Source organism: Oxyura jamaicensis, chromosome 2 (genome assembly GCF_011077185.1).
Source record: "Oxyura jamaicensis isolate SHBP4307 breed ruddy duck chromosome 2, BPBGC_Ojam_1.0, whole genome shotgun sequence".
In the NCBI taxonomy this organism is placed as follows: domain Eukaryota; kingdom Metazoa; phylum Chordata; class Aves; order Anseriformes; family Anatidae; genus Oxyura; species Oxyura jamaicensis.
In genome coordinates this window covers 64,046,126-64,065,933 of record NC_048894.1, presented here as the reverse complement: position 1 = coordinate 64,065,933, position 19,808 = coordinate 64,046,126, and the positions used below count along the sequence as shown (strand labels likewise).

Sequence of the window (19,808 nt, the reverse complement as noted above, 5' to 3'; positions counted from 1 at the left end):
GTTTTCCTCTAAGTTTGCAGGGCAAAAGCAATATCCTGCAGAGCTCTAAGACATTTAATGCTAAAAAAAAAAAAGAGGGCAAAAAAAAAGTGAAATCATAGCTATGAGAACCACACAGAAATACTCTGTATTTTAGCCAGCAACCCAGCATGCTTTATTCATGACTTTAGAGGAGCTGTGGGCATTTTTTTCTCCTCTGGAGTATTCAGCTCTGAAACTCAAGCCTCTACCACGAGGGCCTAAACAGAAATTTCACCTCAGCCAGGGGTCTGAACTAACCATCACTTGAATTGATAAAAGAATTCCCTCTGTAATGACAATCAGAGAAGACCATATGTAGCTACTTTTAGGTACTCAAAGGAGAAGTATTAGTTCTTACTTTTAATTCCTGAACATGGATACAGGCTGTCTCTTTGGAGAGTCCAGTCATGACTTTTTTCTAGGCTGTTACTGAATTTATTTTTTTTAACTCAGATTTATGCTCATTATAAATGTGCCATTTGGTATAATTACTCTTCTCTTCTTGGCTGAGTTGCAATCAACTTATTTAAATAACAAAAATAGATGTTCCATTTTCCCGAGAGAAGTAGTATAGAGCTTACAAGGGATTTTTTTTATTTCTAGCTCTTTAAACTAGGTACCTCATTCCTTCTCTCCTGACCAATTAAAGTAATGAAAAGCTTCATTTTTTATCTTTATGGTAATAGTGGTAAGATGGTAGTATTATCTTTAGAAGGTTTAATGTTTCTAAAGCTGTTTTCAGATGGGATTACTTTTAATAAGATGGCATGTCCCTCTCAGGTTTCTGAATAGTTTAAAGGTATGCCTTCTAAGGAACATATTTTTATTAAGGTAAAGTAAAAATACTGGATATTCCTACTTTAAAAAACTACAGAAGATAAAGATCAGTAATTGATCAGTTTATCAAAAAGTCTCCTAAGAAATTAGAAGCATTTAAAATATGTTTTGTTTGTTTGTTTGTTTTTAATGGGTTTTCTTAAAATAGACAGCCTTTAGCATCAGCAGTCTGTAGAAAGGCTAAACACTTACTCAGGGAGAACTTCCCACTGACTTCCATTGAGGGGCCTGTAGAACAAGGTGCCGTTCTGTCTCCGTCAGCTAGCAAAGTGTGAGCTACACGTCTGTACACTTCCATTGACCACATCCTTTACTTGGATTACTTTTATATTTTGGAGCTGAGTAGAATTTGCAGTTCAGTACTGTATAAGAGAGAAACCCCACTATGAAAACGTAATCATTACCAGCTTCTCCAAGAAGACACTCTTAACAAGTTGCAAGACCTTCATTGAAACAAAAGTAAAGAAAAAATGTTGTGAACTAGTTCCTCATTGTGATAAATTTAGGAGTTGAAGCTATATGGGCTTCAGCACGTTTTTTTTTTTGTTTTTGAGTGGATTGAAGACTCACATGGAGGAAGGTAGTTTCTCTGGCTTCCCTAGTCCTGGCTTTCAAAAAGAACTTAAGGTATGATTATTGAGACTTATCTCTAGACTTGAGGAGTTAGGGGCGACTCAAAGATGGTTAGGACTGCCTCTGTTGCTTAACAACCTGAGCATCTGTACAGATACAGCCAGGAGCCCTGAGCTGTGATGTGTAGTCCCATCCACATGTGTTGGATCAGTTATTGGTGTTGCCATTGGGAGGTGACTACTTGTAATGTTCACCAGCACCACTGCAGCAGTTTTGCCTTGTAACCTTTTTTTTTTTTTTTTTCCAGTGTTAGAGCATTGAATTACAAATAGGTCTTGTATGACTGACTCATTCTCAGCATTCTCCTCTGAATTTTTTGGAGTTGAGAGATTCCATCTCCTTCTTGTAGACTCTGCAAAGTACTTTCTAAGAAGCTTTAAAAAGTTGTATTTTTTAAATGCTATGTGCTAAAGGACAAAACAAAGTAGGCAGATAATTCCAACTTCTCAGCAGTTTCTTTTCAGTCCCAGAAGTTGCATGGATTGAGTGCACATTCATCCAGTTCCAGACATGTTTGCATTTAAAGGCTGCTCCATTCCAAGTTGCATGCAATGGTCTGGGGCTTTCCAAGAACCTGTTGCCAAAATAGTTACTTAAAAAAAAAAAAAAAAAAAAAAAAAAAAAAAAAAAAGCCAGATCTGTTTGGTAGTGAAGTTTTTAATATGGAGGTGTGATCACAGTATGAGGATTATGCCTCCCTTTTTGGAGCAGCTGAGTCTCCACCTATGTGTGGTGTCCAAAACAGGTTTGTGGACTCTGGTTTCTGTGTCCAGGTACCCAAGAGTTAGAAGCTGCAGAACTGTTTATTCAACATAGGCCCAAATCTACATGTAATAAACACTTAAGGGATGGAGAAAGCAGTGAGTAATGAGAGCAATAAGGCAAAGACAGAACTGCTGATGTAAGTGAATTCCAACAATCCTTGTTTTCTGTAATTACAGGGTTTATAGGAAGCAATTATGTAGCTATTAACAACACAACCTGATAAAGCGCTGTTGTTGCAAGTAGAAGTCTTGTGCACAGTGTTAAAATACAGAAAATGTTTGGTGTTCTGAGAGATTTTGTATCATTAAAGATCTGTTTATAGTGATGCATTCAGTACAGTACAGTTTGCAGAGGCTAAAAAAAATGGCTTTCAGATTGCAATCAGCATGAATAATTAACATTTTACATCAAAGTGTGAGGAATGCAAAAGCAGGGTCCTAAAGGGATTGGACTTCTGAAGCTATTCATTACGCTTCAGTTCCACCAAGAGAAATATATGTACTGAGACAGAGGGATCACAGCACAGAGCAGAGCCGTACCATGGTCTAATACCTGTGCTGAAATGGGCAAATGTAAGTGGTAAGAGATGATTCAGTTTACACATACAATGTAGAGTGATACACACCTGGGGAGCAGTAATAATTGGCAGGGCTTTAGAAATGGGGAATACTACTTAGCATGCAGGGAAAAGCTACTGACAGTCTCTTCATGGCTCATAAACCCACTGTGCCAACCAAGTCAGTGGCATTGCAAATGCATATTTCCAGTGGGAGCTGTTGTCAACTGAAGAGCTAATCATCCCTGTCTGGGAAGCCTGAATTTAGACGGCTGCATGCCATGCCTAGTCTTTCATTGTAAAAAGAGACGTTTGAAAAGTTAGGGAAAGTCTAAATGGGTGATTCACATAGTAACGGGAGGGCTGCTGAAAATTAATTCCAGGTGCAAAGAGAAATTAAAGGGAAGTAACAGTACAGATGATAATAGAAGAGCAGAAAATGAACCATTTTCCTGAAAGAAAAACATTTTAAAAAAATAAAATTGAAAGTGTTCCCATTCAGATAAAGAGAAGACATAAGTGCTTTGCAATTAGAGTAGTTTTTCAGGTTTCCTGACGTTTCAAAAAGACACATGGCCTTTCCACATAGTCCATTGAACAGAGCTTTTACAGTAAGGTCTGTACAATCTAAAGAGGGAGATTTTTGGATGCAGAGTTCAAAGTAAACCTCATAACAGGAACTGGTTGGGAATTAATCTGCAGAATAAGGACTGGTTGGAAGTTGATTGGGAATAAGGAGTATTATAGTGTTTTGTTTGTTTGTTTGTCTTGTTGTATGCTTGTTTTATATACTAGTATTGTCTGTAAATAAAATGGCATGTTCAGCCCACTGCAACTTTAGGGCCAATATCATTTCTGGCCTGTTACTACAGATTTGAAGAAATATAACAGAAAGCACAATTTAGACATTGGTGTTTACTAAGAAGGCTTAAAAGATAACTTTGTGAAGTAAACAGCTTGTTAAGTTGTTAATCATGTGTCTGAATATGAAGAAAGAGTCTTCAAAAATGGTCTGAGAGAAAACCAAGTGTGACTACCAGTGAGGAAGGTAGTATTAAAGGTAAAGGATGAAATGGGTGGGCTTCAGCACTCAGCTGTAAAATTGCTGTGTACCTGAATGCAGAAATAGGGGGTTTTGTTTGTTTGTTTGTTTTTTTGTAAAATGGAGCCTGAGCCAATCACTGGCATTAATAGAGGCTGTGATTCCCAAACACATGTGGGAATGACAAAATTGGTCATTGCTCTCCAAGAAAATCTACTGCAATATGTTTTCTTTGAGAGGGCCTTTGATCTGCCTTCTACACTTCTCAAAGCCAAAAAGTAGGTGATGCCCATATTGTTTCTTACGGGACCTTCTGGAAATCAAAGTTCCACTAAAAGTTGTGGGAAACTCATAAGAGCATGGAGAACATGTCCAATCTGCTCAGGCCACTTTTTCCTGGGCTGTTACATTGGTTCTTTTGAATAATTGCTTTTCACATTGCTCTTCCTTGACTTCCTGACTAGTTGATTTTGACCATGTCTGACATTTGTGCACATTGCAACTCATAAAACTTGAAGTGACTTTAACAAACAAAAACAAAACAAAAACAACAACAAAAAAATCAAACCCAGCATTAAATGCAAAATAAAATTTTTAAAAAAGGGCGGGGGGAGCGGAAGAAATTGGCTTTCAGACCTCTTTGTTTGTTTGTTTGTTTTTGTTGTTGTTCATTTGTTTGTTTTTTAAGTCTTTTTAGTATATTTTAATCATGTTTGAAAAAATTATTTTAAATCACTTGGGTGCAAAATAGTTTTGGTTTGTGGTTCATTTAAAAATTAAAATCACAAGTCTTGCTTAAGCCGCTAATCTGTATATACTTCAAATGTCTTGAGGTTTATAGTAAAATCTAGAGAGCTGTTTCACAATCGAAGAGCCTGTAAAAAAGCTCTTATGTTTAGCTTCCCTGTTGCTATTCCAGGATGACAGCTGGGACAGAAGAAAGTGAGAGGGGAGCGTATTGCCCTTTTGTCATCAGTACAGGTCCAAGTGTCCTTCCATTTCTCTGCAAGATCTCTCAGGTCCTGCAGAAGCAGCTTCTAAAAGCACAGAGAATCAGCATCAACATTAACCGATAAATGTCACATTTATGGCACCAGCATAAAGATGAGACCTCAGCAGTGTGACTGCAGGCACCAGTTCCCGTTCCCAGATCAGCAAGCTGATCAGGCTGGGACTGCTTTTTTTACTGATGGCAAAAAGGTGTTCAGACCTAGGTTGGTTTATGTTCATGCAAGTACCACTTTTTTTGGGAACAGCAAGGGTGTGAAACCAGCCTACAGAGCCTGCTGTCAGCAGTGGGTGTCACAGCCCACAGCAAATCAATAGTCATTAGGAGCCAAAAAGACAGAAAAAACTGGCCAACATAAGGGAAAGATGCAGCAGAAAGCAAGAGTGCACAAATCTAGCTTTTACTTTTATCATTGTGGTCTGTTCTTATTCTCACTGTATTAAAACTGTCATGGCTTTATGCTAATGTGGTTCATTCCTAGCCAGTGATTATTATGCTTTGAATTAGCAGAGCTCTTGACAGTATTTTTCATAGGGAAAAAAAAAATAAAAATAAATAATCCTTCTGAAAAATCAGAGTGAAAGGGGGAAAAAAAAGAACTGTTATTTGTAGTAGCTCAGAGTCATGTGTGTTTGGATGAAGGAGAAGAGCCATATCATCTCTTCATGGCTGAGTCCAGCAGAGCTCCTGGAACAGCTCCATGTGAGACAAGATACCAAAATGCAAGGAAGAGCAGTCAGAATATGAAAATGGTTTAACACTATGTTTAGCTTTTAATGAACTCCCCTTTGGGTAAATTCCTTTTGACTCCAGTGTTAGTGTTGCCTGATGGTGAATCTGTGTTAGTTTGCCCTCAATGGGAGAAGTTTCCTGGGGGCAGTGAGAGGACAACTGCCGTAGAGGATGTGCCTTACAAAAGATTTTTAAGGGATGTCAGTTCAGCAGTAGCAATTAGGATCAGCTCTCAAAGAATTGTGCAGCTCTGAGGTTTAGTAACTGTAGGAAGCCTTGGTAGCAGAAATGGTGTCTCTGGAAAAAAAGGGCGAGCAGCAAGAGGAAATTCATTATATTTCAACTGTGGTTTTATGTAGCAGCAGTAGTGTGTCATTCCCAGTTTGTTCAACGGACCACAGCTACACCCTCTATCCCCCAAGTAAGGCAGCAAAGACAGTACCAGCCCACTGCTCCTAGCAGCATCTCAAACAAGTCATCAATGGCTCACAGCATGGTCGTGTGCTTTAACTAGAGGCATCTTAAAAACAGAGGAGGTAGGAAAAGGCATGGTCTCTTTGGATCTGCATATAGAGTAAGGTGATTTATATATATCCTGTGCAGTTCTTCAAAGCCCTGCTGCGTGTTCCAGTGAAAACAGAAAGCACAAGGAAATATCTGATTTATTTTTTTTTATTCTCATGGCATGGTCAGCATAACAAGGCAATTTCAGCTTTGATGCAGCATGTCCCAGCACTTTGTAGGACAGTACCTTGTAGGGGATTCTCCATATAAGCAAGTGTTTCTCTGGGCAGTCAGACACAATGTAAAGAGCTGGAACAAAATGAAATGCTGTGACCAGGCTACCTTTTTTTTCCTCTGCTTTTAATTGAAAGAAAATGTTCTCAGAAATGTTTCTTTCTCTCCATTGCCCCAGAGGATGGTTGTTTTTTTTAACCAGTTCCAGAGAAACAGTTTGAGACTCTGTATCTCATTGGCTAGCAGCTTCTCACCTTATAGGCAGCTGTATCTGGCAGTGATATCTTACAGGAAAAGGAAAAAGAATGTGTTGCCAATGTTAAAAACATGACAAGAAGAACAAAATAAACAACTTCTTGGGGGAAAAAAAAAAAAAAAAAAAAAAGAGGCTTAAATAATATTTTAGTTTGGAGCTCTGGTAATAGGATTTCCTATGTGCTAGAGATATATCTGTAGTTGTTGCCATGAAAACCAACCTAAATTTGGCAAACTTAAAGCCTCTGAAAAATTTCCATTGAGATGCTCAAGAATTTGCCAGCTGAAATCTCTGGTGGTTCATTCTGTGTGGAGTAGGGGTGTTCATCCCTTCACAGTTCTGTTCTTGTTGACATTTCCAAACCTGCGCTCGTGACTGAGATTAATCCTTAAACAGTACAGGTGTAATAAAAACACTAGGTTGCTGTCTTCAAAATGGGAGCAGTGAAGATCTGTGTCCCATCTTTATGAATCCAGATTGCCTTTGTGCAAACATCAGTTTTTCTGGCCGTGTTGCATTACAACACTAGCCTGGGAAATGACAGAACAGAAAGGAACAGTTCAGTTGGAAGGGACCTTCAAAAACCATCTAGTCCAAGTCCCTGACCACTTCAGGGCTAACCAAAAGTTAAAGCATGTCAGTGAGGGTTCAAAGAGAGTTCAAAGGCCTCTCGAACACTGATGGTCATGGGGCATCAACCACCAATCCGGGAACCTGTTCCAGTGTTTGACCACCCTTACAAAAAAGTCTTTTTCTAATGAACAGCCCCTTTGTGCTCTTCCTGCATATCCTGTCATCAGTACCCAGGGAGCAGAGACCGGCAGCTCCTTACAAATTCCTCTCCTCAAGGAGTTGCTGAGAGCCATGAGGTGGCCTCTCAGTCTCCTTTTCTCTAGACTGGATAACCCAAGTGTCCTCAGCCTCTCCATCCCAGGTGCAACCCCTAGCATTTCCCTTTATTGAACTTCATGCTGATGATGATTTCCCAGTGCTCTAATCTATCTAGATCTCTTTGCAAGGCCTCTCGTACCTCCAGTCAGCCAACAGCACCCCCAGTTTAGTATCATCAGTGGACTTGTTGAGGTTGCATTCCACTCCTGCACTCAGATCAAATAAAAATGTTAGAGGACTAGCTGTAGAATTGAGCCCTGGGAGACACTGGAGGTGACCATCCACCAGCCAGATGTAGCCTCATTCACAATGACCCTCTGAGCTCTACCTTTGAGCCATCATCACCCGGCACAGCGTGAACCTGTTTGTCTTACAGTTGGACAATTTGTCCAGAAGGATGCCATGAGGGGCAGTATTAAATGCCTTGCTAAAATCCAGAAAGATTACGTCCACCACTACCTTTTCATCCACCAAGCAGGTGACCTTATCCTAGAAGGAGATCAAATTATGAAGGACACACTTTCCCTTGATGAGCTCATGTTGACTGATAATAACTTTATCCTTTAACTGACTTTCAGTTACCCTCAGGACAATCTTCTCCAGGGACTGAGGTTAGGGACTAACCAGTCTGTAGTTTCCCAGGTCTTTTCTCATGCCTTTGTGTGGATGGGGAAAATATATATATACACATATATATTTAATTTTTAAAAAGTCTCCTTCAAGATGACTGAATTATGCAGATGCTCTTCTTAGTGTCAGAGGCTGCATGTTTCAGCCCAGGGCTGGAAGAGCTTCTCGCAGCCCTGGCAGCTGTGGCATGGAGGGACCCTTTGACCTTCTCTCCATGCTGCTGGTACCTTCCTACGGTTGGTGTTTTCCTTTGTGGTCCCAGCTTACCTCTGTCTGTGCCTCTCTCTAATCACAGGGATGTTAATTCCCAAACACATTAGCATACATTTTCTCTGGAAAACTGAGGGGGAGACCATGCAAGGTAATTGTGCCAAGTGAAAAAGGCTGACTAGGGGGTTGTGGAGTCTCCTACTCTGGAGACATTCAAAACCCGTTTGGACACATTCCTGTGTGACCTGATCTAGGTGTTCCTCTTCTGGCAGGGGGATAGGACTAGATGATCTCTCAAGGTCGCTTCCAATCCCTCACATTCTGTGATTCTATGACTACCCCCAGACTTCTCTTGTTGTTAGGGGAAGGAAGAGTAACTTAAATTCTTCTAATTTGTTTGTTGGTTTGCTTGTTTATTTAAGTATTGAGACTACCATGATGTATTACAATGTAATGGTCGCAGAAATTTATTAATTTTTGTTATTAAAAACAGAAGTTCAGTGAAAACCTGTAACGCCCTCTCTAGGGAATTCAGCTGTAACTGTGGACTGTGTTAAAATTCTCCAAGTCCCTAGGTTTAAAGCCTTTTAAAAGGAGGAAAATGGGTGGGCAAAGAAGTGGGACTAGGAGGACCTTTCTGAATTTTTAACATGTTTTCTGTCACTAGAAAATACTTGATGCAGCCCCTTCTGGAACTCAGGCAGATTTAGTGAACGCAGTGATGTTACCAGAGGGTATTCAGTCCTTGCCACTGATAAATATAGGTTAATGCAAATTTCTCTTTCCATTGCAAGACAAGCTTGCAATATTTCGCTTAAGCAGTATTTCATAATTTCTTTGGAGCTATCTCTTTCCAAGTCTCTATCACTCACTTCCATGGGAATGGCTGGTGGATGGGCTGCCAGCTGTCTAGAGCAATGCAGAATGATTTGCTGAAGACTGAATCTGATTATTAATACTGCTCTTTACAGCACAGTATGGATTCCACTGAAAGGAAAAACAAACAAACAAACAAACAAAAAATAAAATAATAAAGACTACATTTTTTCCCTTTTTTACTGTTCTCTGTAGCCATGTAAAAATTTAACCATCTGTGTGGTTCTCTGATAATTTGTTAGAACACCTATTTCACCTCTTTTTTTTATTATTATTATTTTTTTTATTTTTCTTGTGGAAACCACAGCTGAGGAAGTGGAAAGACTGGCTGCAATGCGTTCAGATTCTCTGGTACCTGGGACTCACACGCCTCCAATCAGAAGAAGAAGCAAATTTGCCACTCTTGGAAGGCTTTTTAAGCCATGGAAATGGAGGAAGAAGAAGAGCGAAAAATTTAAGCACACTTCTGCAGGTAATACTCTTAGTCAGATTGGTCTGTTTATCTTGGACTGTTTGTTCAACAAGGTTGAAAACTGTTAATGGAGTGCCAATTTATGCATGTTTTGAAGTTTGTAGCTTGGCTGGGAGAGATTTCTTGGATTTTAAGCAATTTTTAACTTTGTTACCACCAGCTCTGTCATTAAAAAAAAAAAAAAAAAAAAGAGAGAAGAAGAATGCCACCTCACATGCATTACAATTAAATCAATAGCTCGCCAAAGCTGTATTTTCAGGTTTTGCTATTATAGCTAGAGGGTAGCCCAAAAGAAATCTCATACATTGATTTAGCAAATTGTGGTAAAAGAAGTGGTAGCGTGAAAAGACAAGCCAAGTGGAGGATATAGCTACACTCAAACAATGTAAGTGCTAACAAGGGAGCAAGAAAAATAGATGGCAAAGGAGTTGACATTCTGTTGAGTAAATTGCATAATCATAAATTATTTTTCCCTTGGGCTAGAAAGATTTGTCACTTGTTTCCTGAGAAAAACAAATCTGTCCTCCTGCCACACCCCTTCTCCCGCCATTGTATTTAACACTCCCGGTTTAAGACTTTTAAAATATATTTTTATGTATATGGAAAACTGCAAATACATATTTTTATATTGCAAATTTGTCTGAGCAAGAATCCCAAATCCAGGCGCTGATTCATGTGTTGGAATTTTGTACCTGGTGTTCTTGGTTTCAAGTTCTGTTACTTTTTTAGAAGGGTTCTTTGCGTTGCTCTTCCAGGATGCCTAATAATTAGTACATGTGTTTCAGCAAGTCTCAAGTCTGGATTGTCTGTGAGAAAAGATGAATTTTCTTCTGATTTCTTATTGTTCTCACCAGAGCTAGAAACAAAGCAGTGACAGAAGTCTTGGGTTACAACTCAATTGCTCTCTGAGCTGTTTATGTACGATAGAAGCTTTCATGCAGGACTAGAGTGTAGTTTTTGACACCGTTAAGCCTGTACTCATGAAAATGGCCCATAATCACACAAGAAGTCTCATGTAGTTAAGTGCAAATTCATGTGCAAAGTTAAATGCAGAGTAAGAGTTTGCAGTTCATTCAGACCTAAAGGTGCTCTTTATGTATGGTGTTTAAACTGCTCCCTGATTTATCAGGCAAAAAATAATGAACTGGAATAGATGGCTAATTTACTCTGAGTGATGATTGTATTTTTGACTTGACAGCTGCGAAGTTATTGTCACTAAAATGATGTGCAAAACAAGTGGCTTGTCTTTCATATTCTGTATCAGTCATAACTGTAGTGTGGCGTAGCAGGATTTCTATGAAAACCATATTGCTCATAGGAGCATTGGATATGTGGATATGTGTATTTTGTCACCAGTTTGAAGCTAGTTTTCTGGCCTGGTTGCATTCTGGCCTGGTTGGTTACAGCTGGTAGCATAATCACAGCAGTACAGGACATACCATGGGCTGCAAAAGCCTCCCTAGTATTTGGTTGTATGGTTTATCTAGTTCCAGGAGCTGGGGCTGAGCTATATACTGCTGTGGTTAGACCAATTAGTTTGAATCTGGCTTGAACATGCCTGCCTGGTCTGCTCTGGGCACTACAATAGCTATTATGTAGATTTTCCCTGATTACCAAAACATTTGGAAAGTATACAGTGATTAAAACCAGAGTAAAAACATGCATTTCCTTTTCTCAGAGCAGAAGGAAGCTTTACCAGACAAGCCAGAATATCTCCTCCCCTGATAAGAGGGATTTCAGTGTCTGAAGAACTAAATTAAAAGCAGGGTATCCAGTTTGTTGATTGAGGTACAGGGTTTGATCTCAGATGAATCCCAAACCTTTTTTTTCCTCCCCTTCCTCTCCTCTCCTTTTTTTTTTTTTGAATTAAAAAAAAATAATCCATTACTAGTAAGCCAACAGTATCCTGCAGCTGCCCTGCAAAATTGCTATTCTTGTCAGCTCCCCTACTAATAACTGCAGCAAAATTTACACAAATGTCAAATTTGCTGAACACCCCGCAGGAGGCACAGGAAGATATGTGCTTCTGGACCATACCAGAGCTGGGGACCCCACAGTTTCCATCATCTGCAACCCTGGGGAACAGAAATCCAGCAGGATCCTGTGAGACCCCTCTCTGTCAATTCAGCAGCATTGGTTGAACCTAATATGTGTAATACAAAAGATTTTTCACCCACAAACCTAGCATTTTTCAACACATTTTTCCATGAGCTCCAATCTAATACCTCTGATCTCACTGAGAAAATATAATTATTTTTTACAATAAATTTTGCAAAGGACAAGCTTATGAGATGGCATAATTAGAGCCAACATGAAACTTCCTAATAGTCTCATTTTCTCCTAGTGCACTGATAACTATGATGCTTGGGGAAAAAAAAAATATCTGATTAAGTGTTGTGCAGGAACGCATCCAAGCTTTCCTACCTGTTCAGAACATCAGTAATTATTAAAAATAAATACTAATACAAGTATTTTATTAGCCTCTTATTTGCTGCAAAAATAGATTCAATTATTTTAAATATTGAAAGTAGTAAGGGTCAAAACACATGACCTTATCTGTTGAAAGTTCCTTTGAAATTAATGGGATTTTTTTTTACTTATTTTTTTTTCTGGGAGAGGACTAGAAGCAAAAGAGAGTCAGGCTGATATTTAAAGTTGAAAGGTTGTCTTTTCTTGAGATTTCCAAGTGCTAATGTCTTACATCCATATCTTTATCAGACTAAAAGCCTTGTGCTAAGGAATATTTATTTAGAGCTGAATGCTTTAAAATACAGTCCTGTATTCAGTGAGCATTTTGAAAAACCTTTTGGGTAATAAGGAAAATTTTCTGACACCTGATAATTGCATAAGATGAGGTAGAAAACCTAGTTTGGTTTATAGAGGACCTTAACATTATGCTTATTATATATGGTTTCCTGCAGCATATCATTGCTCAGATTGTGATGTTTGAACATATTGAGTCCTCCATCTTCATTAGTGCATTGTCACTGACAAGCAGAAGATTAAGGGGTGCTTCATACACTTATACACATCATACACAGCTTTATCTGCTACCACCGTGCGTTGGTTTTGATATCCTCATAGTAACTATGCAGGAAGGTTTATAATCTGATATTGTCTTGGTGCTGACTTAGTCGTGAAGCAGCAAGTCATGGTTTTTGACACAAACATTAATGCCATTTACCTTACAGTTGGTCAGTCTGTGAGCATCACCATTAGGCTTTTTGCAGAGTGACAAGAGAAGGCAGAAAAGATCACACTCTGTGAGAGTCTGTTGTTGGAGATGGTAAACATCAGGTGAGACCAGATCTGGGGTTTGATTTAAGCAACTTCTTCATAGAAGGAAGGGATGCCATCCAAAGGTACCTGCACAAGGTTAAGAATTAGGCCTTGTGAACCTAATGAGGTTCAAAAAGGCCAAGTGCAAGGTGCTGCATCTGTATAAGGGCAATCCCAAACAGGAGCACAGAGAGGAGAAGAATTCAGTGAGAGCAGCCCTGCAGAGAAGGACTTGGGGATTCTGGTGGACAAGAAGCTCAACATGAGCCAGCAGTGCATGCTTGCAGCCCAGAAGGCCAACTGCATCCTGGGCTGCATCAACAGAGGAGTGGCCAGCAGGTCAAGGGAGGTGATTGTCCCCCTCTAAAATTTTATCTAGCACAGAAAGTGTGGAAATCTTTATTACCATGGCGGGCCTGAAGGTCCCACATATCAATGAGCAAATATGATAAAGTTTTGGGAGCACAGTCAAGCTAACAGTGTTATATCACTTGAGGAGGCTGTTTCTTTTAATTGTTGTGGAGCAGTCTTACTTACAACAGAAGCCAGGAAAAAACAGTGAATTTTCTTTGCCTGATGAGCACTTAGCTGAATGCAGCTGGGATGGCTCCAGCAGGCTGCACAATGTTTTTAAAGCCACATCAGGCTTTCTGAGATGTACACTCTTGCTATCGGTTACTCTGCTGAATAGCTGAGGTCTGTGCACTGGATTTAAAAACTGAAGCCCAGTAATATAGACAGTGTACATCTCTTTGCCTGCACTAGCATTTCTTCACTGTCTTTTGAGAAGCTGCCCAGAAGTTGCACCAGAATTCATTCAAAACTATAGGCAACTTTTAATAATTCAACCTTTTGCCCTTCTGTAAAGTGAGCAAAAACTAGCTTATGTATCTGCTTACTGCTGCGGAACCAAAGATCCACAGAGATTTTGAAACCCAATGGTCATTTTCAAACCTGCAATTAGATCAACAGCCCAAATCATAAGCACTTCGTAGCAAGGGAAAGCCTGAGTGACACTTGCTTCTTTATTGCTGGAATTGTAAATTATCCATGTTTTTAGATTCAGCATTTTAGACACATTAAAACAATGCAAATGCACATTTATGTTCAGAAGATGCGGCTATGATTTACACACAGAAGGCAGTTAGAGCAGTTGTCTATTTTTAAACTTGAATTGCGAAATGGAAGCTTCTGTCAAAAATGGGGAGTATAATCACTCCTCCAGGAGTGTTTATTCCACTGCAGAGCAAGATTTATGTGTCTTCTTGAGGGCTGCTGCATAACATTTCCAGGTTTTAAGAAGTGGACGTTGCTTAGCTGGACTGAAAATGTCTTTTGGGATGGTTGGAGCCCCACACCAGCTCTGCGTAGAGCTTTAATGGAACATTTGAGACAAGGCCCTTAAATGTGTCCCATCTTACAGGAAATGGATGTTTAATGAGGCCATTTGGTTTTTCTGCTAATTACTCTTCCAGCTGCTGTGAAGATTATATAAGGCTGCCCAAACTGCAATACTGCGACGTAACCCTACAACAATGCATTCTTTTTAAAATAATATACCACCATTAATCTATTAGAGAATTTACTGCAAATTTTGAGGATTGAAGAAGAGATGCTGTTAATAGCATAAACTTCTTCATGTTATGTGGAATAGAGAATGACCTGAACTGGAGATGGTTTCAAAAGTGTTTTACTGACAAATCAACAATAATAGAATAACTAGTTTGGGGGAGGGAGAACAAGCGTGTTTGAAAGAAGCTTATTCTTGTGTAAAAAATTGTATATCTTCACCTGCTATTGCAGTGACTCATGAATCATCATCATGAGTCTTCATCAAACTGGGTCCTTAATGATTATTTTAGAAAGTTTTCATTTAATAATAAAAACATTGAAGCTTCTTTTTATTTGTAGATTTCATTTAAAACATGGAAATTAATTGCTGTTTCTCAGGCTGCTGGCTTTTGTTCTTCAGGTTTGTAATGCCCTTGTTAATAATGTGTAGGAGAATGGCAACATTTTACAGTGAAATAGAGCCACAAGGCATTCAGTCTGCGATGCAATCAAAGACTGAAGAACAGTGGTAAATTGTTGCACCAGGTAGTCTTCATCACCCCAAGTGGTCCTTTCTTTGCCTTTCTGGTAGGATGCTGGTTGGTCTGAGGATGTGGTTTTTAAGGAACTTGTGCCATGAGTCATTTTCATTATTCCATCAAAGAAACAGCCATTGGATATTACCACACAAATTTGTTAATGGTCACTAATCTATATCATGCAAGCACACGTCTTGAGACTCAGCAGAGCTCATTCATGGCCATACAGGGTTAAGGTGCTCTGGCTGGAGGAATCTGCTTGGTAACATCTGCGCTTGCTTGGAGGTGAACATGGCCATCTCACTCCCAGAACAGCAGCATGAAAAACCCACCATGCATTTCAGATACTGCTGCTGGGTGATTTCCAAATGGGAAATTTGTTCAGAGATGCTGTTGAGGGAGTTTTATTCCTAGAATACAGCTTTGCTCTTGTTCAGTGTTTCCCACAGGAGAAGAAATGAAGCAAGCCAGCATGACAGTACATCGACCAAGTCCTGCTGCATCAGTGAGCTGACTGACGTTTGACCCATATTTTTGTTGGGAAATTAGTTGTTACAATAATGCAAACATGCAGCCCAGTGGCTGTAATCTGATAGGATTTTTTAATCAGGGTAGCTGCCCTTTTTTCATTGTCTGTGAAATACCTCAAAACGGCACATACAGCTAGATGAATACTGTATTGGCAGTGGGGATGAGAATCCTAGATCCACTGGGATCTGAAATGGGGATGGCAGTCACCCAGACAAAGCCATTAGCCGTAAGCCCTTTCCAGGGCTGCTTGGTCTGTTATGTAGAGGAATCATAAACAGTTGCTAGAAAGAGAATCTGAAGTGCCCTATTTTCAGAGGTTTATCAGGAAAAAACAGATTATGAATTGGGAATCAAAGATAGTTTGACAAAGAATGGTTCTTTCTAAGAAATCTTTATCTAAGTCTTGTTTGTACTAAGGCTTGTTTATACATTATAACTTGAGAAAATGTTTCTGAATTATTTAAATGATAAATATGAAATAGATTAATTATATCACAGTAAACTCTTGGGTGGATGTTTACTCAGTTCATGAACTCATTCATTTTATTATAATTCATTAAGGCCAATTCAGTTCTTAATTAAAATGTCCACACAAGTATTTAATGTGGCATTGCTGATCCTCCTTGAATTATTTAAATCAGATTGTTTTTCATGAGTGCCCATGTTAAGTAGCCACATGAGCTAAAGTGCAAGAAAGAGTAAACCAGATAACTACCTTAGTTACCATGACAGATCTCATAGAAGTGAATAAAAGTTCCATTCAGTCAGTAAGAGCTACACCTGGCTACCAGGATAGACCCAAGAGGCTTGGCAGATAAAGCCAGAGATGATGATTAGAGCCTTTGGTGAAGAGAGAAAACTTGTGCTCTCTTACAGATTCTGCTGCTAATCTGTTCCAGTCCCTATACATTAGGCATTGGGACTTAATTGCAATTTCACCAGATCTCCATTTTTTTTGTCAATCCACCAGTGTGTTGTACTTCCTTCAGAACTGCTGCTCACTGAGTCAAACTTCTTCAGAGAGAGTCTTGGATTCCAGTAATACAAAAGATTATTATAAAAACTCATGTGACTGCAAAAGAATGTCATGGAAACCAACAGCAGATAAAAAGAAAATCTCAATTTCTTACTGGAAATTCAACTTACTATTTTGAAGATCCCAATGTTTTTTTTTTTGAATATTTGTTGTTTGCTTTACTGAAACTAATTACATTTTCAGACATTGCAGTGTCTGTATAAAGACTGGAGACTTTATAAGACTTACTTTGGTTTCCATTGTTTTGCATAGGCTGAAGATACAGTACTCTCTGTTGTTAACTGCATGTGAGTTGTCTATTACCTACAAAATGTTCCTTTCATTATAGCAAGTTCAATCTGCTTTTATGACCCCTTATTACACTTTTACATAAAGTAATGGTAGAATAGATCAGTGACAATGAACATCACTAGCTATTCCTTTTGCTATTGTTAGGGTGGTGGGTATATGTTGCCAGGCTTAAAAACGAGGTACCTCAGTGTCTTATTTTGCAAATGAGTATGTGCATGTAGATTTTTGAACAAACAGACCTTGGTTGCCCTTAAAAGGTTTTAATTTGTAAGTTAACATTCTTGGTCCTTAGTACCTTCAGAGCTCTGTGAGTCTCTCCAAGTTAATCAGGCAACACAAATAATTTTGTTTATCAAACCAGGCAGTAAAAATCAGCCTTTTGCTGTGGTGAATCATACTTTTTCAACTTAATCAACAGCATTATTTGCCTATTTTAAAAGAGAATTTACTATGAGTTTAGATTTGCCATTAGGTACTGCTTGAACCTAAAAACACAAATCCATTACCTCCCTAAGTTTTGGAGAAAACTCGTGGTCTCCATGTGCTCATAATAAATGCCTCAGAAGCATGGGGCTGACAGCTGAAAGTGCATAGATAAGCTGTACTCTGAGCAAGGTCCAAAGAGTGCCTGGAAATGCTGCTGCCTGAAGTTGACTTGGATTTGTGCTGAAAATAGTTGACAATGGATATGACTTTCCCTTCTGCTGATGCTGATGAATTTTTCCTGTTTTCACTGGGTGCAGGGTGCCTGGCAGGCATTCACTGAAAGCCAGAAGCCTTTGCTCATGCAGACAGCTTACAAAGACTTCTGCCAGCTGCACAATCTCCCTTCTGAGGGTCTTTGTTCCAAACAGAAGGTTCTAGTGCTCAGTAGGTGCTCAGCTCTTCACAGTAGTAAACCTTGTGTCTGCCGGCCATAATGTTTCCAGTATGTGAACATGTGCTCAAAACACACCCTCACAGCCTTTTATATATTTAAGTTCTGCCTAAAAACACTTGGAAGCCTATGAATTTTCTGTTGCCATCATGAAGAATCAATACTTCATTTACACTTCTATGCTGGCACTTACATTTTCAAAACTAATAGCTTGTGTGCTTTATGGACCTGATAGAAAGCCCAGTAAAAATGATTGTTGAATTCCCTCTGGTTTTCATGGGCTTAGAATCAAGACTGTATTAAGTAGTCGTATTAGTATTCCTCCCAGTTTCATATCTAATGAGAAAATATGCTAGAGGTATATTAAACATTAGTTAAAAAATATGTTGTTGTTTGTGAGTTTAATACTCAAATGTCATTTGGACTAAAGTTTAGAAATGCCTGAGCATTAGGGTTTTGTTTTTTTGTTTTGTTTGTTTGTTTTTTTCTTACCAGCTTGTGGCTTCTGGACACATCATCTCTTCTGGAAGATTTTCATTTATAGGTGTTGGGTAAAGAAACAAAGCTATATTTCCATGTACAATAGAACTTACAAAACCTGATTTAATATGGGTTGCTCCTTCCTGCATCTTCTGCTGTTTAATCATGAGGCTAGGAAGAGCAATTGGGATCACTTTCCTCTAGCCAGCCTCCTAGTTTCTCCAAGCTTTAGAAGCATAACGATTTTGTGGTCTTATGTCCCATCACCAAAATTGGCTGAAGTTACAAACAGGTAGAGAAGTTGTAAACTAGAGCAGAGAAAGACAAGGGAGCCACTACGGCTGCTAGAAATATACAGAAATTGATGTGAGAAAACAGACATTGGCTGGCTGGGGCATAAAAGGTTGCCTTTGAGTGTTCTAGTTTTAGGTTGGGAGATGAGTTTGAAAGAGCGGCAATGAATTTGGCATCCTTTTGCAAGTTTGGTCTTGACTCTAAAATATTCAGAACACCTCTCACCAAATGTGCATCTGCAAGGAAGGAAAGGATCAGAATGGGAACTTCTGAAAAGTCGTTCACGGTAATAATTTGGGATTTTATGATAGATGTAGGATCCTTATCTGTCCTCACCCTTCCATTTGCTTTGAAAAGGAGGAGGTAGGAAGGACAGAAGATATTAACAGTTCCTAAGGAAGCCATGTTGCCTTAAGAGCGAGACGCTCCTGAAGGGTAACAAGAAAGAGCAGGAGAAGAATACAGAGGTAATCAGTCCCCAAGGTGAAACATGAGTGAGAGCAGTGATTGCTGGTGGTGTAGGGACAATCCTGAGTATGTTAGTGCTGTCCCTTTGAGATCTTCAGCATTCCTTGCAGCATGACAGAGCTCTGCATCTCCCCTTTACCTGACTCAGTCAGTAGTCAGGACAGAGCTTCCCAAGCCTCTTGGTGTTTGTCAGAGACTAGATGGCAGTCTGCAGGCATCTGTGGGTTTTAGATCCAACCCCAGAGAGAGAGAAGGAAGTTTCTTTGCAGACAAGTGAATGCAGAACCACTGTCAGACTTCTGTGCATTCCCAGTGAGGCACAGTGCAAGACAGGTATTGTACAGGGTAGAACAGAGACAAAACTTACTGCTTCTGATTTTCCAGTTGATCTCAAGATTTGTATAGAGGCTGTGCAATGGTGTCTAGAGCTGTTTGTGTCATACCCTTTGCTTACTGATCAGTGAAAATTTGTTTTCTTGGTCTTCTCAATAGCTTTCGTAAGGGTTGAGGCTTTGGCCATCCTCATCTGGTTTAGTTGGAACAACATTTCTGAAAGTGATGAAAAAGTGGGATGAAAGTGAGAAAATGGTTGTATTTTTATGGTTTTATGTCTTGTTTTCGAGAACCTGTTCCATTTGCTAGGAAGAGCACAAAACCAGACAAGATTATGAATTATACAAACAGATGACATTTTGCAGTATTTTGTACCAGTAAGGCACAAGCCTTAGTAATTGTTCTTTGAATCATGTTTCATTCAGCCCCTGAATTAATAGCATTAAAATTTCACATGGGTG

The 19,808-nt window shown here is 39.3% G+C and overlaps 1 protein-coding gene across 7 annotated transcripts in view; it reads left to right on the top strand.

Annotated features, from left to right (window-relative positions):
* The window catches only part of PHACTR1 (phosphatase and actin regulator 1), a 305,056-nt gene that overhangs the window by 167,895 nt on the left and 117,353 nt on the right, over positions 1–19,808 (top strand). For all 7 annotated transcript variants that reach the window (XM_035319553.1, XM_035319552.1, XM_035319555.1 and 4 more), the window contains one exon: positions 9,504–9,668. In XM_035319553.1, the coding sequence (XP_035175444.1) occupies positions 9,504–9,668 (165 nt within the window). The remainder of the gene's footprint in view (positions 1–9,503; positions 9,669–19,808) is intronic.